At 41.9% G+C, this 27,727-nt stretch overlaps 1 protein-coding gene across 4 annotated transcripts; it reads left to right on the top strand.

The window, feature by feature from the left end:
- LOC122997534 (transducin-like enhancer protein 1) lies at positions 1–23,496 on the top strand. 4 transcript variants are annotated; one of them, XM_044373757.1, is made up of 20 exons: positions 1–822; positions 1,247–1,347; positions 2,467–2,530; positions 3,336–3,380; positions 8,672–8,734; positions 8,879–8,953; positions 12,127–12,343; positions 12,717–12,733; positions 15,152–15,265; positions 15,720–15,773; positions 15,983–16,132; positions 16,289–16,427; positions 16,997–17,196; positions 18,328–18,404; positions 18,609–18,858; positions 19,109–19,356; positions 19,741–19,888; positions 20,041–20,191; positions 20,452–20,528; positions 21,001–23,496. In XM_044373757.1, exons 1-20 carry the CDS (start codon positions 799–801, stop codon positions 21,106–21,108), a joined length of 2,322 nt encoding a protein of 773 aa, XP_044229692.1. In that variant the 5' UTR covers positions 1–798; the 3' UTR covers positions 21,109–23,496. The 4 variants fall into 4 exon arrangements, with proteins under 4 accessions (XP_044229692.1, XP_044229685.1, XP_044229676.1 ...); XM_044373750.1 differs by having other exon boundaries at positions 12,124–12,343; XM_044373741.1 differs by having other exon boundaries at positions 8,879–8,983.
- The last annotated feature ends 4,231 nt before the right edge of the window (positions 23,497–27,727 follow it).

Raw genomic sequence — 27,727 nt, 5'->3', positions numbered from 1 at the left:
AGAAAGTTGCCATTGAGGTAAAGCAGAGCTACACGGTGGACTGTTGCCGCCGCGGTGGGAGTTGTTGTTATCAAAACTAACAACATCGTTCCTCTTTTCTGGTGAAACCTTTTTTGGACGAAGGTTTGCATCCAAACTGAGCTGGGGAAGTAAATATTTCTGTTTTTGCTGACTATTCAACCGCCAACTAGTCACCGCGGCGAGTCAAGTGGGAACTCTTCACTGCAATTAACTTGTGTGGATTTGTTTCTGATGCTCTGACCGAGAGCCGGCAGTTTGCCGCTGTCTGTTCAGGGGTCTACAGGCTTGATTTTGTCTTGTTTGTTTGTTTGTTCGTCTCTCTCCACTCGGAATACGTCGGATCCTACACAAAACAAACGCTAGAGTGATTGAGGTGGCTCCAGCCTTTTCATTTCTCACCTGGTTCATACCCTCCTCCTCCTCCTGCATCTCCTCCTCCTCCCCCTCTTAGCTGCCTTCAGCTAATGAGCCGTTTCCCGTGTTTTTCCGGCTGATTTACGGCTGCACTGCCGGTGGAGCGGAGGAGAGACAGCTCACCGAAAGAAAAGCGAGAGACAGCGGGGAAGCAGGGATTCACATTAAACGGTCGGTGAACTCGGACGGAGCGGCTGGGCGGTCGGTTTTGTTTGAAATTAACGACAGTTGGTCCTCGTAACAAACGGCGGATGGGTTCCTCTCCGTGATCTGGAGCACCTTAGAGCCTTTACTGCACCCTAGTTTGATCCCTCGAAACGGGTGTTTGAGAAGGAAACGGGCGCATCCTCCCCGGAGATAACAATGTTTCCCCAGGGGCGACACCCGGTAAGACTCTTCTTGCTTCCTTCTTGCTTTAACTGTTGTTCACCTGTCTGGCTGTTACCGGGTGTACACACACACACACACACACACACACAGACACTCTCACACTCACACTCAGCCCGGGAGATAACATTACCTCTTTGTCTGACCCGCGTCTCCAGTTAGTTTTAACAGCCTTCAGGATAAGTACATGTTCATATCATGCTCCTTTTTCTTGTTAATTGGGCTTTGAATCAGCCCTGAGCAGCAGAGTGGGGGTTGATAATATTGTTTGTTTAATAACGTTTAATAATTAAAAGTTGTTGACATTACACGTGAGCCTAGAGAGGATCAGATGCTTATTGTAGGCTACATAATGAAGCACTATGGTGTTGATAATCCTGTGTGTGTGTGTGTGTGTGTGTGTGTGTGTGTGTGTGTGTGTCAGACGCCCCACCAGGCTCCAGGCCAGCCCTTCAAGTTCACCATCCCAGAGTCACTGGACCGCATCAAGGAGGAGTTCCAGTTTCTCCAGGCACAGTACCACAGGTGGATAACACAAACACACTCACAAGGAAGGCTGTTCTGTCTATACGGTCGACATGATGGCCAATTTTCTCATTGTCATCTACCCTCTAACAGTAAATCTCACCCCTAACCACAGTCATCCCCCGTTGCCATAATGAACAAAACCCCAACTCTGGCCTCAGACTAACCCATAAACCTGGATTAGGTTCACACACATACACAAACACACACAAGCGCACACATGCAGCAGACCCAGGCATCAGTGTTTAGCGCGTACACTGCGGTAGGTCTAAGTCGTGGTGATGGGTGAGAGCCAGAGGGTGGCGTGTGGGCTCAGGGTTTCATAAATCATTCCTTATTTTCCCCCTGTGTGTGAGTGTGTGTAGTTGTGTGTTGGGAAAGAGACTGAATAGGTGTGCAGTTGTATTTTTCTTTACTTTATGTGTATGTGCTTTTACTTATTTGTGTTGTTGGGAAGGGGGGTGGGGGGTCGCAACAGGTGAAAACTGACCTACAAACAGACTATTTTGTTTCTTATTCACATTTGGACTATTATACATATAAAAGAAGAATTAAAACAAACACCCTAAAGCCAACAGACAATAGTTATCATAATTCAACAGGAATTATCATCTTCTCCATTTCACTCTCATTTTCTTGAAAACAAGTTCTGTGCCCTGCACTGTTTAGGTTTGTCTTTGCATTTGTGGGTGCTTTAATCAGCGAGGAAAGGGAAAAAGGGGGATTAGAGGGGAAAGCAACCCCTCTACCAACTTGTACGCTTTACCAACATTCATTATCTATTGTAGGAAAACAGCTGGAGGATCAACAAATTGCTTGTTCAACATTCCCACTGTTTATTCTTGGATTGTCTAGGATTCTTAGACAAAAAGAGCTACATTAACATCTATTAATGGTCAAAACACTAGCTGATGTTCACTGATCAGCAATGAAACTTGTGTTTACTGTAAAACCAGGCTCACAACGGCAAAAAACCACCCACAAAGGGTAATGACCTTGTATATAACGTCTCAATCTGAGGTGCTGGTTGACACTGATAAACGTGGGCTGAATGAGATAGAATCTGCTCGATTTGAGAAGTTTCTGTGAAAATAAATTGTGACTTGTTGTGTTTTTCAGTCTCAAGCTGGAGTGTGAGAAGCTGGCCAGCGAAAAGACTGAGATGCAGAGACACTATGTCATGGTGAGATCCGTGTGGCACTTTTATTTATTTATTTATTTTTTTTGCCCTACAACATCACACATCACATAGTAAGGCTTCTACTCCGCTCAAATGTCCTTGAGGAAGATGCTACGTCCTTACTAGCTCCATGTGCTCTGGAGCTGACTGTGAACTTTCATCTTTCCAAAGACTGAGACGTGAAAAATCTTCTTTAAGTATTAAGTAAATACTATGTTACCTGAACAAAAAGAAGAGGCATATTGGAGGAAAAAAAACTATCAAGATGGAAGCAACACCTGAGTTTTCTTACTCAGACATGCTAATGAAGATGATTGTAGTTTTACATTAAACTGTCAAACGACTTTACAGTTTGTGACCAGGCAGATTTTTCATTTTGATTAACTAGGTTCACTAGGTTTGAATGGATGAAACTCTTTTCTAAAGAAAAATACCGTCAACCCTGAATCCGTAAATGAATTCTTGAAATCGCTCAAGTGTATTTGTCACATAATGAACCTTAGGAGAACACAACATAAATGCGACACACAAATAAATCATTACAAACATACACTCACAGGTGCCTGCAGTCAAACACAAAGTTGCAAACATTAACATCTGCTTTGCCTCTATCATGATGGTGACACTCAGGAAAAAAAACATTGGCTTCTGTGGCTTATAAAAGTAGTTTGAGCAGGTGTGATGCTGCTTTTGCTTACTTGTTCCAATGAAATCCCCTCTGTAAGGTTGTACGTCTTCAAGTTATTTGAAGTTTTTATTCCAGACTTCCTCACACATATCTAACCATCTGATTTTCTGTCCTCCTCAGTACTACGAGATGTCTTATGGCCTCAACATCGAAATGCACAAACAGGTATGGATGGTTATCTGTCTGCCTCTTGTCTACTCCTGCGTCTGCCTGTTTGTCTCTCTCTCTCTCTCTCGTGGCAGGGTTTGGATGTAGTTGGTGTGTGTTCCTGTTGACGTGTCCTTGTGTGTGCACAAATGCATATGTGTGTTTAGTCATTTGTGTGTGTGCTTTACTGTATCCTTGTGTGTGTGTGTGTGTGTGTGTGTGTGTGTGTGTGTGTTTATTCGTGATCGATGGGGCTCTGTCTCCATTTCCCCAGTTAGGGCCGGCCGGCTGAGCCCAGAGGCAGGATGAATGGCTCTGTAGATTGATTTGTGCTGTCTAGGGGAGCGGCCTGCTTTATTACATTAGAGGGGCAGGGCTGGGGAGGGCAGAGGAATCGATCACGATGAGGCCGGCAGAGGAGAGACAGCAGAGCTCCCGCTTTTAGAAGCAGGGAGGCACACATCAACACACACTGCAGGAAGGCAGGTACACAAGTGTGCAAACACGAAATACAGAATAACAAGGATACCTATGTATTGTAATTTACACATGTACAGAACGGCAAAGGCACTTTATGTACAGCCGCAAGTGATAAATACAAACACAAGAGGACAAATAAACACATACATGGTAATGTACACACAAACAAAGTCAAAAACAGTAAGGAAAACATGCTCACATGATTAAATATGTAGACACATGGATGAGAAGGGGAAAACTCTCTCTCATGCACACAAACACGCATTTCCCCACAGGAGTGTTGGAGAGCTCAGAGCGTTTACCAGTAATTACCACAGCTATTGACCAGTCAGACCATAGGAAATTGGAGGTGGATTGGCCTGGCTGCTTCACTGTGGAGTGGGGATGCTTCTCTGCCTTCTCTCACACTCCCTCCCATTAGTTTCTTGTCCTTTCATGTTATCCTTCTCCTCCTCTTGTGTTTTTTTTCTCTCCCATTTTTATACCTCAAGTTCTCTCCCTTTCTGTCTGCCTTCCTCACTCTCCATTTACAATTAAAGGATCTCTTCTTCCTTGTGCTACACCCCCCACCCTCTTTCCTTTTTTCTTTGCTCCTCTTTCGTTTTATGTCCATGTGAAGCTACTGTTCTTTCATTGTGAGGGAGATGCATCTCTTCCTATTGTCCACACACACACACACACACACACACACACACACACACACACACACTAAAGCTCCAGGGGAGGTCATTAGCTTGGGGCTGCAGTTGTCAGAGCAACAAGCTTCTGTAGGCGGGGGGTGTGGGGGATACAGACTAACAACCCACCTCCTGCTGGGGGATGTACGTGTGTGTGTGTGTGTGTGTGTGTGTGTGTGTGTGTGTGTGTGTGTGTGTGTGTGTGTGTGTGTGTGTGTGTGTATTGTAGCAATAATGCTCCAATTATATGTGTAATGGGAAGCCTGTTCTCTGTTAGCACATTGTGTGCACATTTGCATCAACACTCTGTATCCTCAACTTTTGTGTACTCACTTTCTCAATTATATCATTATCATCATGCGGATGGTGCACCAAAGAATTTCTCCAACATTTTCATTCAGGAGCTGAATAAAAAAACATTTTTATTCAGGAGCTGAATGAAAATGTTATTTATTTGTGCTCGGACGCTTGTCCAAATATTCTTGAATCACTGTTTGTGATGATGCCTCACTTAGGGATTGCAGCCTTGGGTATTTGTGGCCTGGTCTGCTTGATCCTTGTTAGTTTTGTCAGTTAGCTTAGATTAACTAAGATGACCTGATAGTGGTTGCTGAAACTATTCTTAGACAGCCTAATCAGCGGGTCTTTATACAAAGCTAATTGTTGGGGATTCTGAGAATGGAAGTACAGATATAGTCTGCCAAATATAGCTCCTTTAGAGCTTTCTAGGCATGGCATAAGTTAGGCATTATGAGACTGAGTTACAGTACGCAGAAGTAGGATGCTGGTTACTACAGGACTGAAAAGTATGTTGTTACGGTCCCTCACTCTAATGCATTGAAGAGAGGCTGTTGTGATGGGAGAATCAGGTGCATATGAGCACAGAGACAAAGAATAATAGCAAGGCATTTCACATAAATGCTTCACAGCCTGGTATTTGAGCCCAGCAAGGCAATTAAATACGAACATCAGACAAACCAAATGTCTGCATGCAGCAGCCTGTTGTGTTGCTTGATATAGAAATGTAGCTCTCCACATGATAAGCACTGTAAAGCAGATGTGGAACTGTGCATTGTTAGCGCTTCACATTGTACAGATAGTATAGTCCACAAGATGTGTAAATGAGCATTTTAAACTTTTCACAACTATCAAATCGTTGTTAGCAGTGTTGCATTATGTATCATGACGTGCAGTCTGGCAGTTAAAAGTGACAAACTGAAGTACAACTACTCTGAAGACTTAGACGTCCTTTTATTCTATATTCTCTTTGATTTTGGATTAAGAGTCAATTATTTATAGTGTTAAGTGTTCAGAGTGAAGTTTTTCACATATTTACTTGCCTTTATTTATTGCTTCCATCTTCACCTGCTGTTACTTCACATATTTACTAAACCACCCTATTTACATTCTTCTGAGTAAGATGATTTTGTAATTAAAATCTTTGTAAGAATTTTATTTTTAGTTATAGTCCCATTTATATTATGGGTACAGCAGCCACACATTTAGTTGAGGGCTCATTCAGAATAGGCTAGCACCTTATTTAGCTCATCCAAGTACATAATTGGCTGAACTGTGGCAGGGTCAGTCATTTGTTGCGCTGATAGGTGTGTGTTTGTTTGTGTGTGTCTGAGTGATGGAGAAGTCCAGTTTGCTAAAGCCAAAACAGGGTGTCTCCACAGTTCGGCTTTTCATGAATTTCAGAACCGGCAAAGTAACATCTAAGTGTTTTACCTTTCAATGACAAACAAGACTTGGTCAAACCTAGTATATGGCTCGACTATAAATGGTTGTTGTGTGAAATTGTGGCCAATTTGTTACAGGGATAGTCAGTGGTAGTCTGTAGTCTAATCTGTTCAAGTGGTCCCAGTAATATTTTCTGGTAAAGTGTACTGAAGTAGCATATCACATGACATGGTTTTGTTACTTTTGAGTAAAAAAAAAAGAAAAAGATTATAAATGCAGTTGCAAGAACAACACTTTCCACTCATATCTTGGGATGTTTGATTTAAAAGAGTCTTTTGTCAGAGTGATTGTTATTTGGGGTGCTTTAACTGTGCCCTCTCCCTCATGCATCCACAGTATGTGTCTTTTTTCTGCCTCTTTCCTGGTCGATGATCATGGAGGCTGCAGTGGAAATTGCAAACGAAAGTTTCGACAGCATTTTGGGTGCAAATTCAGGAGGCTTATCTCTGCTCAGTTACCGCAGTTACAGTCAAATCAAGCGTGCTTTCAGACCAGCAGTCCCACACTTAACTGATATAACTGCTACATGCAAGACTCATGTTTTAATGCTGCTGTTCATCGTTTGTGATGTGATAATGTCAGAGAAATAGAAAGTTTGCATCCTTGTATTAGTTCAGTTATAAAATCCAAACACACCGAGGAGTGTCTATCCTGCCGGCTGCTGACAGCATTTTGAAAGAGCAGGGGCCAATGGGGAAACTCCAACAATCGGCTGGCCGACCAATGGTGACACTTCATCACTCCCTCACTCACTCATGGACAATTGCGGTTATAGGGCTGTTCTGTTATTGGTCCAGCCAAAAATTTGCAGAAATATCAGTATGTCTTGGTGGAAGGAAATGGACGTGATATCAGTCATATTGTCAAAATTGAGGGAAGTTGTGTGTGGGAACCTGCAGCAATGTATTCCTCAATTATCTCTTGGAAAGAGGAAGTGCTATATTATTATTGTAATTCCTGTAAAAGGGGGAGAATAGGCATGCAAACCAGTAATTTCAACACCAGGTGAAGTAATTATTGGGTCAATGGTTTGGATGAGTAAAGGCCAGTTCATGCTTTCCATGTTTTTGATCCATGGACAGCTGTGGTCTTGCGGACACACACGTGGTTCCATTCATACTTTTTTTTTTTTTGGAGGTCTGCGGACACACACACGTTCCACATGTGCACACTGTTGTTGTAGTGTGATAACTTTCCAGAGTTGTAAAATCCAGTCTGTGAGTTTTACAAACCGCTGTGCAGTGTTTTTCTGATCAGCCTTTAAACGCAATAATCTGTTACTCCAACTGGACTCGCTGGATTGTATGTCATTGTCTCACCAGCACTTTAAACAACACACCCACACCAACACATTGTTTTACACAGGGCTGTTTTCAGTCTGAATGCAGCTCAGGAGTTCAGAAGAAGTCGAAAAAAGAAAAGCTTAATGATAATAGGAATACACTACATACATACAGTAGACGAGACTGGCATTCCTGTTTGCTTTTTTTAGCACTTTTGCAGTTGACGCACTTGCACTTGCAGATTTGCATTCTGCACACGGACGTCCGCAGTGGGGTCCACATGGGCGTGGACGAATGACAACATTTACGTCACACTGACCCTTGTAGCCAACTGGATGTGGAAAGTATGAATTAGACTTTACCCTGTCAAACCCCAAGCTATGGGATACTAAATATCTTCTTAGCTTGATGACTATGTTTGTTGCAGATGTTGACTGAGTTTTGAAAAGTTTCCAAGAGCCAAAATGTCATAGAATTTTTCAACATATAATAATCCAACTTTTGTTCTCATGTGACAATAGTACACAGCCCCTTTTGAAGCTCTCACATTTAGTGTCTATGTATCTATTTATGTGCGGATGTGTGTCTGATGAGCCATTACTACGTTTCATGGCTCCTCCAATTCCCTCTTCACCCTGGCCTTCTTCGTATCAATTTGATTGGATGATATGTAATATGAGTCCGCTTATCTGATTTGGTGCCACTGTGGGGGTATCTGGTTTCAGCCAATTGTAGCCACCTCCGGGGGTTGGGGGCAGGCGGATGTGTTGGCATGGATACTCGGGGAGAGCAAATGAAGTTAGTAGCTGATGAGATTATGTTGAAGTGCTGATGGGAAAAGGGACAAGAGCAGAGAGGATAGAAAGATGAGAAAGAAAAAAGAAATACAACAGGCAAGAGAGAAATTTGAGCTCTCACTGATAATTAGGAAGGAAAATCTCATCGTTCTGTGTGTGTATGTGTATGTGTGTGTGTTGGCTTGCTGTGGAGGTGGCAGTTTCCAGTGTGTTTGTGTGCACTTGTATGACTTTATTGGTGTCACTGAACAGCTGTCTTTTCTAAATGAATGTAATTATGTTATTAACAATTAAGTCTCTTTCTGTCTGTGTGTCTCTTCCTCCCTCAGACTGAGATTGCCAAGAGACTAAACACCATCTGTGCACAAGTCATCCCCTTCCTCTCACAGGAGGTAAGCCTGTGTGACTTTGAGCTGCAGACTGTGTATTTGTATGGCATTTATTCACTCTGGTTCTCTCTGGTAGCTCTGCTGATCTGTCATTTACTCTGGGTCCTCAGCAACATTGTGTGTGTGTGTGTCTTGTGTGTTTTGCAGCATCAGCAGCAGGTGGTCCAAGCTGTGGAGCGGGCCAAACAGGTGACCATGGCAGAGCTTAATGCTGTCATCGGGGTACGTGGACTGCCAGGTCTTCCACCTACCGTGTGTATTCTTCTACTTTTTTGTAACTTACATCGACTGTCTGTGCATACCTGTGTGTATTCATCCACAGAATATCTTCAAAAAGGAGCAGCATAGAAAACTTTTCATTTAAGGAGCACCTCTTCTTCACCCCTGCACAGCCCTGATAATCAGTCGTGTTGCGTTGTGCCTGCTTTAAACTGGCATGTAATACAACAGTTGCACAAATACAGTGTAGTAGTTGAACCTCTCTGTAACTTGATGCGTATGACGCAGATGTCAGTACGTTTGTTTTCCTTTTTTTTAGGAAAATTTTGTTTTTCCAAAACATTTTTACAAAGTCATGAAAACATGAATTGCAGAAACTGAAGCAAAACACCCAAGCAAGTGAAAGTAACTCTTAAAGCATTTTATTGTCGTTGTTGCTAGATGTCATTTATACCCTTCAATAACTACTAAAGCCTGACTGACATAGTGGTGTTGCAAATCCTGCATCTGCACAAATAAGTTTAACAAATCAAATCATGTTAGATTTTAGGTATTTATTGTAGCTGACACTGTGATTTAAAGGAAATGGAATGAATTAAACTCCTGAATCACCAAATGAATTGTATGGTAAATGGCTTCGACCATAATACCCTGTCAGTACTCCTGGGATAGTAGAAACATGTGTCAGACATATGAAAGATTTGCTAGGAAATTAATTATAAAATGGGGTTGGAATTAAAATGTATGGATCGATTGATAGAGCTGATCTTTTTCACAGTGAGCGAGTTGAAGTTATAGGATGTGATTCAATTGGCAATGTGTGATGAGAAGTGTTTATTGGAAAAATGTTGTCAGCTTACGATGACGGATGGGGCATGACCAGCTATTCAGACATGAGCTGAAAAGTGATTGGCAGTGTGAAAGTGACAAAAAGTTACAAAAACAGAAGCCTTTTGGCTGTGATGTTTAGCTAAAAGAAGAGAGACAGAGTCAAGCTGTTGGTTGTGACTTTTTGGGTCAAATCTGAGTTTTTGAGAAGACTCGACTTTATAGGAGCCATAGAGTCCTGACTGGTCGGACGAGGCCATGGGGTTGAGTTTAAGAGGAATGTGGGAAAAGGAGGGGGCGGGGGGGGGGTCTTCAGAGCTTTAGCTTAGCAAAGAGTGGGCAGTTGGCTTGGAGAGTTAGATGTGAGGTGGGCTTGTTAGTTGGCGTGGACTGATGGGGGTCTGTGTGTGTGTGTGATTGGGGGTAGAGGTGGATTTGGCAGTTGCTGTTTGAGTCTTAATTGCAGGATTTCAGTGTTTGTAAAAGGGGGGGTCACGGCGTTGCCCTTACACTCCCCTTTTCCCCTCTCCTCCCGTCTCCCACGCCAGGCTGTCATTCACCCCGTTTGTGAGTTAAATGAGTGTAATGAAGCATGTTGCCCCTACCTCCACACACACACACACACACACACATACACACACACACACACACACACACACACATGCATGCATACACACCAGCTCACACTAACATCCCATGACAAACCAGGCTCCCCTTGCCTCCACCAATACTTCCCCTCCATTTACTCCCATCGGGGGTCCTGTTTGTGTATCCATGTGTATGTGTTTTTTGCATCTGTTTGTGTGTGCGTCTGTGTGTAGCAGAGCATGCGATTCTGTTCTCCCCAGAAAACAACAGGCAGGGGTAGGATGGTTGAGCGACGGTGTGTGTGTGTGTGCCTGCCTGCCTTGTTTATCTAGACTCTGTGTATGCATGTTAGTGTGATCAAGTGTGACGTGTGGGTGTGTTTATGTTTGATTGTTTGGCAGGCGAGCCAACTCTGAAACTGTGTGTGTGTGTGTGTGTGTGTGTGTGTGTGTACAAGCAGGCATGGGGGTTGAGGCTAAAAGACTATTTTGTTGTTTTGCTTTCATTCATTGGGGCAGGATGCAGAGAACGAAGGATGGATAGAGAGGAAAAGAGAAGGCGGGGGGCTCAGGAGCGGGGGAGTGGGTTAGTCAATTAGGTGAGATAAAAGTCGGTTTGACCTTCAGCACTCCTTCCACCCCTGCGGAGTCGCCTCCTGTGCCCCCCCCACCCCCCCACCCCCCACCCTCCCTTCTCCTCTACTCTCCCTCCTTCCTCCTCCCCTCCCTGCGGCGAATCAGTGAGCTTGGATTCTCGCGGCTACTGTCTGAGGAGGCAATAATGATGTTTTGGAACACAAAGGCATTTCACGCTCAGACGAGCGCCTGATTTGGTGTGAAAGAGAGAGCAGGGCTGCCAGCCAAACTCTCTCTCCCTCTCTCTCTCTCTCTGACCCTCTTCTCTCCCTCTCTCCTCAGCCTCCTCCCTCCCTCACAAGACCTGACAGTGCAGGCAGCAGCTGGGGCTCACGGCTCTCTCTCCCCCCACTCCTCTGTCATTCCTCCTTTTCCTCCCTGTCTCCTCCCCCCTTCTCCCACCACATCCTCAGGCTCTGGGCTGTGATCCCAGCTGTCAGTATTGTTCAGTGTTTGACCCCAGAGGGAGGAGGGTGTGTGTGTGTGCGCGTGTGCGTGTGTGTGTGTGTTGATGTGTAGGGGGAGAGGATGTGTTCACCTCCTTGTAGACTGCAGCAGCTTGTTGAGATGGTGTAAACCCAGACACAGAAGAAGCTGTCCCATCTGTTGAAGACTTCAATAGAGCCAGAAATCTCTATTGATTAGGTTCCAGAGACCTATTGATTTTTACCTATTGATGGCTCAGTTTCAGTCACTGACACTTGAGTTTTTGGGGTCAGGAATCACGTATTTTAGACATCAAAGGCAGCTACAATATAGCATCTTTTTGGGTTACATCTCAACAGAGAGCTCAACAGCTTTTTAGCAGGTGTCATCATACTGTACTGCATCACAGGTGTGAATTAGACCAGTAATACATACCGAATGAAACTAACTTTGGCATCTTCTGAAAAGCTGAAGTACTGGTGAATATGACTCTTATCAGCCTGTGTGCACCATTTCAGTGGCTGGTCACAAAGAATTCTGTTACGTATGGGATGTATTGATATCTTTAGACCCACCACACCAAAAGAAGGCTCAACTGTGTATCGCAGCATCCCTGAATCATGCCAGTCTTTTCTGTCAACTGATCTAACCACTCCTCTCTCTCTCTCTCTTTTCTCCTCTCTCTCTTTCTTATAGCAGCAGCACCTATCCCATAGCCATGGTGGTGCCCCTGTGCCCCTTACTCCCCACCCCGCAGGCCTCCACCCGTCTCAGCTGGGTGGTTCAGCTGGTCTCCTGGCTCTATCAGGAGCACTTGGTGCTATTCCTCCTCATCTGGTGGGAAAAGACGGTGGGGATAAAAAGCCCCACCTGTCCGGACCAGACTCGCACCCTGCAGGACCTGAGCACCTGAGAGGTGAACTGACACACCCTCCAACACAGAAACACCTCTTCAAATAGACAGGGAAATTGTTATGTATTACTTGTCTTGCCCAGAAGTTTATAAATAACAAAGTTATCAAATACAATTCAGTTTTAAACTACTACCCTGTCATTCAATATGTAAACTGTATTTCTGAAATACTTTTGCTGTATACATTTTTTTTTTCCTTTTGTAAATGGTGACTAAAATGGTTTGAATTGCTTCTGAGTCTAAATGTAATTAAAACGTACTGAACTTCACATTTCTAACTCAGTCATCTTCCTTTCTTGTTTTTTTGTTTTTAATTTTCCGCTCTGCTGAACACCCTATGACCTCAACCTCACGTACACATTTCCAATGGCAATAGACCGAGAACCCGGCACAGTAAGTATTTCCTCTTTCTGCAGAAATGTTTACTGCTCTGACAAACCGTAATTTCTTGTCTGTCTTAAAAGGATAGTTTAGTTTTAGGGCATTTGACTGTTCTTGGATCCAGTTTGCATGTAGTTTGACTCAACAGTGAGATTTGTCTGTCTGAGCTCAGCTCTAAGGGATCAGTAAGCTTTACTCAAACTCAAGGAAAAACACATTTAAACTGGCTGCTCTAGATATAATTTTACATATAGCAACTCCAAGTAATGATCTAGCTGTTTGGTTTTGTTATTAATCATCTGCCTCTGGTTAAATAGAAAGATCCAGCAAATCAAAACTATTCCCTTAATCTCTGCTGTAATATGTAAGGTTGTTTTAGTCCAACCAAACAATTCTCACATTTTATCTAAGACACAGTATCTAAAAAGTCACAGCACATTTATCCTAAAGCACATGAAAACTAAGACTTAGAACTTGAAACTTATATTCCAGGTAAACTGCACCTGTTGCTGCTACAGGCACAATTTTTCACTTTAATGGTATTGCTTTTGTTATCCAGTTCTTTGCCGCCACATTGACTGTTTTCCCCCCTCAGGGATCAGTGAAGTTTATCTCATGCATGTCATTATGCATAAAAGCACCTTGCAGTTTTTTTTGTTTTTCTTTTTACCACTGTTTCACACCCAAATAGCTTTTGTCGTAAAGTTGTATACTTTTGACTCTCAGTTTCAAAGTGTGTGTGTGTGTTTATGTGTGTATGGGGATCTCTTGGGGAGAGCTTTGGCCTGCCTGTTTAGTTCTGCCCTAGATCTGCTCTGAACTGTTAAGTTTCCTTTCTCCTCGAAATGAGCTTTTTAGCATGGTCACATGCGCACACACACGCACACACACACACTCACACTCACACTTACACACTCACACTCACACACATGCACGCACACACTCCTCCAGCCCAGCCTGCATTGTTGTGCCTATTTAACACCTCAGTGAGCAGATTACCCCCTCCCCCCCCCTCCTCCCACCGCCCCTGATCCCGCGCTTAAAGACTCTCATTGTGTTTAATATCACCACCACTGAGAGGGGAGGGCTTGGGAAAGGGTGGTGGGGGGGAGGGTGTGGGAGCAGCAGTCATATGACACTGAGCTTGTGTGTGTGTGTGTGTGTGTGTGTGTGTGTGTGTGTGTGTGTGAGTGAGAGAGACCATGCTAAAAGCGAGCAGGGGAGGGACGGAGGGGGGAAATTGCTTATGTTTTGCGGGTCAGTGCTCCTGTGCTCAGCTCACTAAAACCTTTCAATAAAGGGGGAGGAGGTGAGAGGGAGGGAGGAAGAGGGGAGGGCGTGAAGGAAGGGGCCTTTGGCAGAATACAGATTTTTCAACCCCCCTCACCCTTCTCCTTCCCTCCCTCGTTTCTTGTCACCCTTTCTTCTCCTCCACACACTCACACCCTTCTTCTGTCCTCTAATCTCATCCCCTCCCTTTCCCCTTTTTTCTCACCCTCCTCCTCCTCTCTTAGCTATTCCTCCTTCATTTACCCTTTCCCCCCTCAAAGCCCAAGTGCTCGCTCACTGAATGTGTGCACGCGCATGTGTGTTTGTGTATGTTGGATGCACATTTCATTGACATTGCTGAGACTATAATGGACTCAACATGAAGCTTTAATCCATTAACAATAGGATCCGTTGGTCAGGAGGCCGGAGGGGGGCAGCTCTGTGTGTGTGTGTGTGTGTGTGTGTGTGTGTGTGTGTGTGTGTGTGTGTGTGTGTGTGTCTGTGTGTGTGTAGTCTTGGGACACAGGGACACAAGAGTGTTATGCAAGTAATACACACACACAGTCTGTTACACACTTGATCATACACACAGGCTTTCACAGTCAATTACACATTGCGCGCACACATACACACACACACACACACACACACACACACACACTCTGACACACTCACATTCACTGCAGTCAGTGCAGCTTGTCAGAGCCAGAAGAGGGAGCACTGATAGATTTTGAGAGCCACTTAATGTAATCATCAACTTCAGAGGTGTGTGTTTGTGTGTGGCTGTGACTGGCTTTGGTCAAGTGAGAAAAGAGGTTGCTGTTTAAGTGTTAGTGCTGCTTAATTCATGCTTCTGTGAACTATTAACCTATTTGCTAGTAAGTAGTCTGTTTTTCTAACCTGCTCCACACATAGCTGAATAGCTGTTGTAATTAGTGGTGGATGGATCAGACGGTTTAGTGAGCTCATGCAGAATGCATACACAACAAAGCACAACCTGAACTGTAAATGGAAAGACTGCCTCACCTCTAATTTTTTTTTTCTTCTTTGTCCTTCGAACTCCCTTTCTCTTTTTTTTTCTGTTTTCTTTCTTTAATCTCTCTGCTCCACTGTCCCACTGTGTTCTGTCCTTCTTCTCCTACTCTCTACTTTCATCTGCAGAGTAACTCATTGCTGCCAGAAAGTCTCAGGAACTCAGATAAGCGACGTAACGGACCTGATTTTTCAAATGACACCAAGAAACGTAAAGTGGAGGACAAGGACTCCAGCCACTATGTAAGAAATACTATGCATATATGCAGGGTGCAAAATTAACTTTTTTGTCCACCGGCCAAATGGCAAGTGAATATTCAAATTTTACCAGCCACTCAAGAGATTATCATTGTTTTTTTGGCTGGTGAGTGAAGCAAACCACTTGCATATTTTACCAGCATGTGGCTGGTGCTAATTTTGTGCCCTGCACATATATCTCTATTGTTTGTAGATGCAACAGATATATCATGAAGTGACACACAGAATGTTAAGAGTAATGTTTAGTTTATTTTATTCACTTATTATTTTATTTTTATAATTCACTTACTTATTTCCACTTGAATATTCATTGGTTAATTCCTTGTAACAGACTGTTTTACAGCTAATAAATGACATTTGGAACAATTTTCTGTATGAGAATTATTACACTGAAGTGCAAAATATTAATTATGTGCTAATTGATTGTCTGCTTTTGCAGGATAGTGACGGGGAGAAAAGTGATGATAATTTAGTGGTGGATGTCTCAAATGAGGTCAGTATGTGTTAATAATTTATAATGTTCGTTAGTAGGTGTGATATTTGTGATCAGCATCACAATAGTCTGTAGGGGATGGTCCCTCTTTAAATGGCTTTCGCTATATTCACACGGGACTGAGATCTTCTATTCAGAAAAATGCCAACATCAGTTTTGTACAGAAATTTTGTTCTCCTTAGTTAACTGACTCCTTGTCCCTCCACCAGGATCCAACTTCCCCTCGTGGGACGCCTCTCCCCTCCCCTAGAGAGAATGGCCTGGATAAAGCACGTCTCCTCAAGAAAGATCCCTGCAGTCCAGCCTCTACTGCGTCATCAGCTAGCTCCTCCTCCCTCAAGTCCAAAGAGATGGCAATGGTATGGATGCAGCCTCAGTTGTGTTGACATATTGTTGAATAGACCGACTAGATGGATTGATGGGTGGATAGTCAGTAGTTACATCTTTTTTTTTGTATGATTCTAAAGTCACTCTCTTCCTCTCTCTCTCTCTCTCTCTCTCTCTGTCTATTGCAGCGAGACAAAGCAGGAACACCTGGGCTAAAATCAAGCACACCCACACCTAGAGGTGATTCCACCCCTGGTCCAAGTTCCACACCTGGTATCCGGCCCAGCCTATCAAAACCCCCCTCCATGGAGATACCACATCCACCCAGTACGTTCAGTATAATCATTAATAAATTACAAATACGAGTTGAGTTTTTTAGGTTCATGATTTATATAGTTAATGTAATTTTAATATGCTTACTTTTACTGTACATTGTTTGTATGTTTGAGGTGAGGTGTTCAATGTCTTTCCTTCCTCATGAAACATTTGCAAAGCCTTGTATTTACATTTTGAAACCTGCATTATTTACATCCATGTTTACTTTCTAGTTTCTAGTTTTCCTCTTCCCTGTGGGGCACCTTTTAAGTTAAAGGTACCCTGTGTAGTTTTCTTGTAAACAAACAAAAGTTAAGCTTACAATGAGAGTTACTCACCAAAATGCATTGTGTGTATCCTTGAGCTCATACATAAGTGTTGAATGCATTTCCTTCCTCTGTTTACATACATGTTAACTAGATTGGAGCCTCCTTCTTCGCCTTTGTTGGCTCGGGTCTGAGATCAGGGCTTTTATTCCAAGATATTTAATGGGGACGATTTTTCACTTCAAAGCTGTCTTAGTTGTGTCCAGCTTTTTTATGTGTTTTTTTATGCTCTCTGTCCTTCTCTTTCCACCTCAGCTGCAGGTCTGCGGACTCCTCTGGCTGTGCCAGGTCCATACCCGGGTGCATTTGGTATGTTGCCCCATGCAGCAGGGATGAACGGGGAGCTTGCTGGAGCAGCTGGGGCTGCAGCCTATGCTGCTGGACTACACAACATGTCACCTCAGATGAGTGCTGCTGCGGCGGCCGCTGTGGCTGCGTATGGCCGTTCACCTATGGTGAGTAGGAATGGGTGACCATGAGTTTTGAGAAAATTACCGTCATATCAAATCAGTAAAAATAGGTTTAGTTATCTATGTTTTTATGTGACTAAATGTTGACATACAAAGCCCACGAAGTATTAACAACCCTTGAACTATTTAACATTTCAGCATGCTACAGTATTGAGTCATAGTGGATTTAATTGGACATTTTTAACAATGGTTAATCAAAGTAAAAACAAATGTCTACAAGTGTATCTAAATTGAGTGCAAATATAAAACACAAAAGTATTGATTGCATAATTATTCACCCCTTTCAAGTCAATTGGTTGTAATTGGATGTCTGATTTGTTTTTCCCTCATTCTACTTTGCAAAACTGTTCAAGCTCTGTCACTTGTTAGACTTCAGTTACACACAGGTGATCTCCATCTAAATTATTATGAAACTTCCAAAAAAAGTTTCTGCAACAATGAATACTTATCATATAGTATAGAGTATAGAATATTTTACTAATTTTAGATCTAGATTCTAGATCTTTTGATTGGTATTAAGACTCATAATTACATCTATAGATATTAAATGTTATGAAAGAATAAAAAAAGGTGTGAATACTTTTCTGTAAGCACTGTATATTTTTACACAGCAAAGTGTGAAAAGTCAATAGTTGCACAGCTGTATTTCTCTTTTCTGTGTGATAGTATTTATACAGTAGGTATTCCTGTGCACATTATGTTCAATCACCTCATCACTCTTAGCTGTATTTGCATAGTGTTGATTACACTGTTTAAATAGGTTTAGTGGACTCACAGCTGTGTCTGTGTCTGGGCAACACTTGATAGAAACTCAGGTTGTGTACTCACCAGCTGTATGTGTGTGTGTGTGTGTGTGTGTGTGTGTGTGTGTGTGTGTGTGTGTGTGTTGGAGGGGGGGTTGCAAGTACTGACAGCTCTGCCTCTGTGTGTTTGCTGACTCTTATACTTGTCATTCAGATGCAGAGGGTGTGTGTACTTTAGAGTGTCTGTTTGCTTTGTGCTCATGAGTGTTTGTGCTCTGTTTCACAGGTTAGTATTGACCTGTGTGCATTTTGTTAATGCCCATGGGTGTGTCTTTGCACTGTGCTCATGAAATGTCTGTGTTCTCTCCTCAAGGTTGGTTTTGATCCTCATCCTCACATGCGAGTTCCTGGAATGCCTCCCAGTCTGACAGGAATTCCTGGCGGCAAACCGTAAGTGTGTTTTGTGGCTGCCTGTATGTTTGAGAACTGATCCAAAATTGCTCTGTGGAGCAACTGAAAAACAACCCCTCCGAAAGAAACGATGACAGTTTTTTTCATCTACTTCTGACCTCTTTCTTTCTTTCTCTTTATTCTCCTGTATTGTCCTCCTCCTCCTCTTACACTTTCTCCCCCCCTCTTTCTTTGTACCATCAGTGCCTATTCCTTTCACGTGGCAGCTGATGGACAGATGCAGCCAGTGCCGTTCCCACCAGATGCTCTAGTGGGGCCAGGGATCCCTCGCCACGCCCGTCAGATCAACACATTGAACCACGGAGAGGTGGTGTGCGCCGTTACCATCAGTAACCCCACCAGACATGTTTACACAGGAGGGAAGGGTTGCGTCAAGGTCTGGGACATTAGTCACCCAGGCAACAAGAGCCCCGTGTCGCAGCTCGACTGTCTGGTGAGTGAGGTGATGGGGTCGGTGGGGTGAAGATACAGTACAAAATCTATCTTCTATGTGAGAGAAGTGTGTGTGTGTTTGATTAATTGTTTGTTAAAAGTGTTCAAACCAGAATTTCTTCAGTTGTGACGTAGTACATATCAATAGTGAAAACTAAATGTGTCTAATAAAATAAAACAAATAGAAAATATACTAATGTGTATATGAAAAAACATTAAGACACAACTATTTTTTGCGTCTACCACATCAGAACAGAGACAACTACATCCGCTCCTGTCGTCTCCTCCCTGATGGTCGGACGCTGATTGTGGGAGGTGAGGCCAGCACGTTGTCAATCTGGGATTTGGCCACACCCACACCCAGGATTAAGGCAGAGTTAACATCATCAGCACCAGCATGCTACGCTCTGGCCATCAGCCCGGACTCCAAGGTCTGCTTCTCCTGTTGTAGCGATGGAAACATTGCTGTCTGGGATTTACACAACCAGACACTGGTCAGGTAAGGGAGAGCCTGTTCTGTGTATGTTTTGACATAGGAGCATGAGAAGCTCGCTTATTTTCAGTCTCATTCTTTGAAGAAGATTAGTACAAATAAATAAAAGGCTCTGGTGAGTTTTATGGGCATCTGCAATTACTGACTTAGTTTTCTAACCACCAGTCACCCACAGTATAGATTTTGCTTAATTAGCGGTCTCTCAGTGGTGGCTGATTGTACCACACCTAGATTACATGTTGTAGCTCCAATAAGCAGAATATTTAGCTATATTACTAAAAGAGTGGATGCTCATGAGAAATCTAAGGTGCAGAGTAACTTCTGAGGCTTTTCTGTCTTTATTTAACTCAGGATATGTGTGGTGTATGTGTGTGTGTGTGTACCCTGCAGGCAGTTCCAGGGCCACACAGATGGAGCCAGCTGTATTGACATTTCCAATGATGGCACCAAGCTGTGGACTGGAGGCCTGGATAACACTGTCCGCTCCTGGGATCTCAGAGAGGGACGGCAGCTGCAGCAGCACGACTTTACATCACAGGTGCACACTCGTATGAGCACAAAGTGTGCCATTGACTAACAAATTCAAATCTTTGCACTAATAGTAGCATCCTCAGTACGACTGAATAAAATCAAATCAAATGCTCAATGCTAATACAACACCAGTAACATTTCCTGTCTCTGTCTCTCCAGATCTTCTCTCTTGGCTACTGTCCAACAGGAGAGTGGCTTGCTGTGGGAATGGAAAGCAGCAACGTTGAGGTCCTTCATGTCACCAAGCCTGACAAATACCAGCTTCATCTTCATGAGAGCTGTGTACTCTCTCTGCAGTTTGCCTACTGTGGTAAGCAACGGGCTACTTAATCTTCCATTCATGCATTTTCTACTACTACTACTTTATAGTCTATATAGAAATCATTCTCTTGAACATTATTAATTTAAATTTGCCATGACGGTTCAGGGACTTAAATCTACCTCAGTAGTTTTACCTTCAATTTATTACATCTATTCTGCATAGAGTATTCCCTTTTCACTGTTACAATGTCATTGTTTACCTTTTTGTTTTTCCCTTCGGTTTCTTATTGTTTCTGTCTCTTTATCTAGGCAAATGGTTTGTGAGCACAGGGAAGGATAACTTACTAAATGCATGGAGAACACCCTATGGAGCCAGCATATTCCAGGTTGGGACAACAAACCACTACATTCATTCTATAATATATAATATATAATACTGAGAAGATCTAATATTGCTGCCTCTGAAGTGACTGCATTTCATCAATGCAATGAATAACACTGTCCTCAAAAAGAGCGTTCTCTTGTGTGCATTTAGTTAAATTCATAACAGGTGAAAGTTGTAAAGTTCAACATACCTGCTCCTGCTGGAATGTACAGTTAAAAATAGTGGTAACATTTAACTCCCATCTCATATCTCTGTGACAACATTATCAAATATTTCATGGCAGCTACTGTATCTTATTAACCATTCAGCAGTAATATATATATGTATAATTTTTATTTTAGTGCAGCTTTAACGTTTGCTTTTAAGCACTATATCCAGTTACTTATAAATAAAAGTGACTCAATTTCTAAAGAAATTTTATATGTTTTTGCCTGACCTTTCTTCATCCTCTTCATGTCTTCCTCTCTCTGCAGTCTAAAGAATCATCCTCGGTTCTAAGCTGCGACATATCCGTGGATGACAAATACATCGTCACTGGTTCAGGGGACAAGAAGGCAACTGTTTACGAGGTCATCTACTAAGAATATGGAAAGAAAGCAAGGACATTTGTTCTTTTCCACATAACCAATACCTTTCTAGACAATTTCGTTTGGACCTAGAAATGACAGACAACAGTGACCTTGATGGTACATTCCTTTTTCTGTTACATCTATGGAGGAGACGCAGAAAGAAGTACATTTTACATGCACATATCCATTGTGCCTGTATACATTGTTCCATTTGGAGTTGGGAATTAATTGAAGAAGTTGGATGTTAATAGGAGCAGAAGAAGTGGATGTTAATTTTTTTTTTTTGTTGTTGTTGTTTTTACTGCTTTCTGCTAAGAACTGCACTTGGATCAGTTACGGGGACCAGACAATGACTGAACCAAAGGGGCTCCGCATTTATTAAACTGGGACCAGCTCTTCTGGAGAACACTGAACTGAACATCAGATATTAAAACACACAATGTTCTGTGTCACAATCTTGGGCCGTGACCCTAGAATGAACATTGAAACCCGAGGGATAAATATGTTAACAAACGACAGACGTCAAGAGCAAAAGTTGGACAGAAGCGAACAAAGTTATGGGGAGACAAAGGAGCAAAGGCAACTGTTGATGGACAGATGAACATTTTACAGGCAGTGAATGTGAAACATGTTGGTTTATATTTTGTTCCAGACAGACAACGCTCACAGGCTGTTGATCTTTCAGCTCTGACTCCTTTGACCTTAGAACCTCAGCTTGCTGTTCTGATACGCCTACACTGTCTGAATAGTGCTAAGTACCTTTGCTGTCTTAACAGTAAGTCCAGTCCTCACTAACTGCTTTGTAGTGGTAGCTGCCCACCCACACATTTAGTACACACACTACTTAAAGAATATCCATAACATGACAGTAAACACAATAGATATAAACCATCTTGAAGATGGGCTAGTTTGATTCTCCTGAGACACAATACTTTTTCACAGTAAAAAAATAGCTTACCAAACCAAATAAGTTTCCACAACAGGAGAATATATTCAAATTAATTTTACAGCAGGTCTGGACTTGCATAAGCCCCAATTTAAGGCTGGTGGTTTTGAAAAAAAAAATCAACTTGTTTTCTCCTTTTTTCCCCGCTTTCCTCTTATTCTTACGATCCTGGTTGAAAGAACTGATGAAATCCTGAAAGGAAAAATGTCTCAAAGGTTGATCCTTCTTTCCATTCACTACCCCCTTTTTTTTCTTTTCTAGTGTTTCTTTTTCAACCAATTATTTTTCTTGACAAACCGGTGCTCTACGAGATTTTAAGTCTTCAGGATATTGGGAGAAATGTTGATAGCTACATTTGAAAGTAAGGAAGGAAGAATCGGAAAGCAACATACGCCTTCAAACTCATTCTTTGTTAAATTCCTACACGCGGGTTAAACGTGTGCAGCAGAGGTGCGTCATCAACTACACATGTTTACATTAGTAGTACCAACTTAACTCAGTCTCTGATTTGAGCTGAAAGCATTTCAGTAACTGATATTGTTGCCACTATTGATAATCAATCAGCTGGGTACAGCTTCAGATAAACAAATAACTATTTTGATTATGGTCATATTGAAATCAAGTGAAATTCAATTGCAAATAATTTGCTTGTGGTTTCTTCCAAAATATGCTCATTGGTCGAGGTCATGATGATTCAGATAAATGGTCTTGAATTTAATTCGCTCTCTTCAGTTTAAATAGGAACAAATTCTTTCAGTTACTGTATTTACTGTTGTAAACTCACCCCAGTCATGCCTTTATCACTCTTTAAAGCACGTGATGTCTTACCGAATGGTCAATCATAAACAGGGACAGCCTTCACTGCGAAAAAGGAAAGTAAATTAACATTGTGTTTTTCTGAAAATCCTATTAGAACAAGTGAAAAGTCCTCTTAATCATATTCTCAAACCATATTGCCTTTTTTCCAGCTACTGTATTGTGATATTTCTCAGCTACATTCTTCAAACCGGGACATTTGTGAAATAACGTTGAGAAGTAAAAGTATGTCATGCTGTTGTCTTTACTTCACAAAGACGATTACAAGACTACAAGTAAGATTCAATGATTGGTTAGGATGGTCTTTTACTTACAAAGGAAGTTTGCAAAGGTGCCGTCGTCATTTCAGCTTCAGGAAGGAGTCAGTCAGTTTCAGCCATTTTAAACTCAATAATTTCATGACCATGTGCTTAGTTTTCTTTTTTTTTCCTTTTTAATCTATTTTTGTCTGTTGAATGTTTGTAAAAATGTATATATTTCTTCTTTTCTTACAGGACATGCTTTAGAAATAACAAACTGTTTTTGTACGTCTTTTACATGTAAAAGAAACGTCATAAGATATACTAAATGGTCTTAATGCTAGCTAATCTAAAATGATTGAAAAGTCTAGATAATAAATGTGTTTTTTTGTAACTGGAGTGGTCTTTGACTTTCTGGGTTCGTAGGAGAGCACATTAGGACCTGACTGATAAAATCTTTTGAATCCCTTTTATGCTGCGGATAATTGTGAGAGTAGCTCAGAGTTTAGAGAATCGGTCTTGTAAACAGAAGGTTTAAATTCTAGACTTATAAGGTAAATGGAAAAAGTTAACAAGTGCCTAATCTTAACTCATCGTTCTCTTTCACAAAGTTTATATTACTGAAACTGCTCAGTGGCGAGCAGAGGATAAGAGTTGCCCTCATTTGAATCTGTGTGGATGAAGCTTTGGAATAAAATGCATAAAAATCATCATACATCATTGTCAGGTTATTGCTGACATTATTGATGTTTTCAGTTAAAGCCAAAATCAGAAAAACTGCAAATTAAGTCACCTGAGGTCTAATAGTTATGAAAGGGTGCAGTGAGTGTTGATTGAGAGACTTAAAATAAAGAACATCAAGCTACGTCAGTTCTCAGCTTGGTCGTCTCTACATGTTTCCACAGGGTTAAGACATACATGAAGCTCTAAATCCTGTTTGCTTTTTATAATGTCAACAGTCTTCATCATTGTGTAAGTATGAGGTGCTATTTCACAAACTGAAGTGCGTCAGACTTAGATAAACATTAGGTAAGTTATTTAGTCACTTCCTGCCTGTTAAAACACCAGGAGATAAAGTGAAATGGGGTCCACTATACAGTCTTTGGATTGTCATTTTTGTTTCTTCTAAAATTCATACATGCTTTTTGCCATTTTGCCGTTGTGCACATGTATGAAATGACAAGATTTACGTTGAATTATGAGTGATAGTTTGATCTGAAGTGAGCAGCTTTGATAACTTGCTTAAAGTGCACTCCTTAAAAAACCTGCACTTGACCCGTGTAATGTATTAAAGTGAGATAACAACATCCAGCACAGATAAAGACTGAACAAGGACTGACGAAACGGATATTTACCCGAATGGGATCAGGCTTTTGTAGTTATTAATGTGAGTGCCATTCCACTTGACACGGTAAGCACTTGACTCCAACTGATAGATGATTTCTGCCTTTGAGTGCAGTTTGAAAGGCTCCAACTGCATGTGAAGTGGTCTACTGCTGTGATAACGTTGTTTTTATGAATTAAAGTTAGCTAGATGGAAATCAAATGGAGATGCATATATTTTCTGCTTTTAGTTATGTAGCTTTTTTTAAAATAAAGATGTTTGTAATGAACTTTCCCCCCTCATTGCAACTGACATTAAACTAAATCTTAGGCCTTTTTGTTGAAGAAAGTAAATCTGATGTTCTCTCGTTTTCCATCATCTGAGCTCATTTTGTGTCCACATAAAAGCTATTTTCCAGGTCACCCAACTCAGAGGAAAATGGTTTTACGTGACTGCATGCATGTATGCATCTAAAAAAAAACACTGGATAACACTTTTACATGTTTTGTGGTAGTGTGATTGCTCCAACACCAGCCCGTTATTGTTTAACCTGCATTCATCCAACAATGCTACTCGCCCAATGCGATTTTACTTTGACTTTCGAGGTCTTATCAATGCACACAAACATTAAAGAACGTAACAATCAGGTTTCTCTAAACCTGGTTTTGACTGGAAAAGGAAACCTGGCTTTGCGTTTGCATAAATGTTTCATTACTGCTCATTCCTACAGTTAATGCAGTAGGACTGTGTCCCTGTTTGCCCTGTGAAACCTGTGACCTGTCTAGGATGTTTTACAGCCACTCCAGCCTGTTGCAGCCCTGAAGTCGGTAAAAGATTGAAGAAGCTGGGTGGACCACCAAACCTGCAGGGATCTTTTTGTCTGGTGTTCAGAGTTTTGCCAGTTTTTTTTTAGCCTATGTGGTATTGATATGGAGGTATAGATAGTAGCAGAACAGAGCAGCTGTTCAAATCATCTGTGTGTGTTAAATAACCACATCCAATCCCCTGCTTAATACTAACACCCACAACAAACAGACTAGCTCTCTCTCTCTCTCCCTCTCTCTCCTGATGTAAACTGTAAATCTGATTAATTACTGTGAATATATAATTCTCTGTCTATCCCCGGCTCTCGCACACAGACACTCACACAAACAAGTGCACGCCGTGTTGTACAGTATGAGGTGATTATGTGGCAATTACAGCAGTCACAGTCACAAAATGAAGGCTGATCCTTGGAGAAAAATGGGGAAAATGTCACTCCAAGTTTCCAGTCTATCCAGAGATTTCTGAGCCCTGTATCACAGCGTTCTCTTTTGATCATCACCGCTGCTGCCTCTCTCCGATACACAGACGGATTATTCCCCCTAAATCTCCCAAATCCCTAATCCTATTTATCTCAACGCCACACAAAAAAGGTGCTCTCTTCCCACTGCTCAGCTTATGTGTACAGTGCGGATGTGAGTATACTTGTGTTTCTACATTTATGAGGCCCAGTTCCAGTTCAGGACAAGAGATAGTGACATTTCAGGCTATGCTCACTTTGAAAATGCTTTAAGTTTTATGGCTGAATTTTAAAGAAAAGGTAAAAAAAATGGATTACTCAGGATATACAGTACACAAATATTGCAATTATTGTGTAAATAAGTGTGTATGAGTGTGTGTTGGTGGTACTTATTCATCTAATTTTTGTTTCTCATTATTTACTTTCTGAAGTCTCAGACAAATAAAATATTCAAGACAGAAATAAATAAAATAATGTAAAACAAACTTATATTAAGTGGAAATTAATGAGGAAGTTTTACATGAAATAGATAAATAGTTAATATTAACATATTGTCACAAAATAATTTCTAAAATACGTGTGATGGTTGAATACTCCTTTTTTGGCCACTTAAATGTCGTTTTAGCTTTTTCGTCTTTTTTCTCCACTAACTCCTGAAAATAGTGTCTGTCTCTTCAGCTGCTAAATACTCCACTATGCTCACCAGCTTGTCACTAACATGGTTTACCTGGGCAGTTAGTGTACAGAAATCAGAGCTTTTTCACTGAAAACAGCTGCCTGCTGCTCCTTGAAACAACGCTGAGTGGTGAGAGTGAACCAAAACCGTACAGCTGCGTGCTGTAAAAGCTAAAAAAAAAAGAGCTGAAATGTGACGAAGCGACAAAAGAACTTCACAGTTGGGTGGCAGGAATGTGTGGCTCTACAGGTGACCCATTTTACATTACACACAGTCATTTGATTGGTTGTTGAAATAAGAAAAACTGATGAGCACAGCTTCTACTATGTATAAAATGTAATGATATTGACATGTGGGCCAACCCATATTTCTGATTATTGTGATAATCCTTAGTCTCTTGATTGATTTAATTCTTTATTTCATCTGCATTTAACTTGGATGTATGACGCATATTGTAGTATTTCATCAATCATAATGAAAGTCAGGTCTAATCATTGTTTTTATGCTGTTTACATTTTCCCAGCAGAGTTTGTGGATGTCACATAAATACAGCAGAACAGTTGAAGACAGACGGGCTACAATACACACAGATTAAATTTAATTCACACAAATACGAGCAGGGGATAACGAGGGTGCAGCAGCTGCCAGCATGACTAAAACCAGGCCTTTAAAACCATTACATCCTGTTATGCTGTCTTCAAGCCCCCTCCTCCTCCTCTTTTCTTTTCTCCTCCTTTCTGTGTTCCTCCGCTCAGTCTCATTTGTATTTCCCTCCTCCTTCTGTTCCACCGTTCTCCAAAGCTTTAGATGGTTTTTCCTTTTCTTATTTCTTTTCTCCCTTTTCTTCCCTTTTCTCTCTTTTGTCTCTCCAGGGCCCACACTCCCTCCTTCCATCATCATCATCTTCTTTGTTTTCCCCAAGTCCCTGTTTATGTGGAAAACCTGATTTTTCTCTCCTCTCCTCTCCTCTCCTGTCCTCTCCCCTCCTCTCCTCTCCTCTCCTCTCCTCTCAGGAAATATACTTTCCTTTCCTCTCCTACCTCCCCAGAGCTTATTTGCTTTTTTTACTCTTCTCCTCCCATTTCTTTGCCTCGACCTCCCCAGGTAGCCAACTGTGCTGTGCACCTGTGTGTGTGTGTGTGTGTGTGTGTGTGTGTTTGTGTGCGCTAATGAGCTTAGAGCTGTCTCCCTCCCAAGGTGAGGTGCCATGCTGAGGTGATCATGCTGGAGCTGCAGGTATCAACCACAAACACCTGCCTGGTTGAGCTACAACACACACACACACACACACACACACACACACACACACACACACACACACACACACACACAAAGTCATTTCCTCTCC

This window comes from Thunnus albacares, chromosome 2, assembly GCF_914725855.1.
Source record: "Thunnus albacares chromosome 2, fThuAlb1.1, whole genome shotgun sequence".
NCBI classification, from domain to species: Eukaryota; Metazoa; Chordata; class Actinopteri; order Scombriformes; family Scombridae; genus Thunnus; species Thunnus albacares.
This window is presented reverse-complemented; position numbering and strand designations above follow the sequence as displayed.

Excerpts from the sequence above, each read along its gene's own strand:
- LOC122997534 (XM_044373731.1), top strand. The coding sequence starts at position 799 with ATGTTTCCCCAGGGGCGACACCCG. Across the intron at positions 15,266-15,719 it reads ACAAGGACTCCAGCCACTAT|GATAGTGACGGGGAGAAAAG; the intron begins GTAAGAAATACT and ends CTGCTTTTGCAG. Across the intron at positions 18,405-18,608 it reads GGAATTCCTGGCGGCAAACC|TGCCTATTCCTTTCACGTGG; the intron begins GTAAGTGTGTTT and ends TTGTACCATCAG.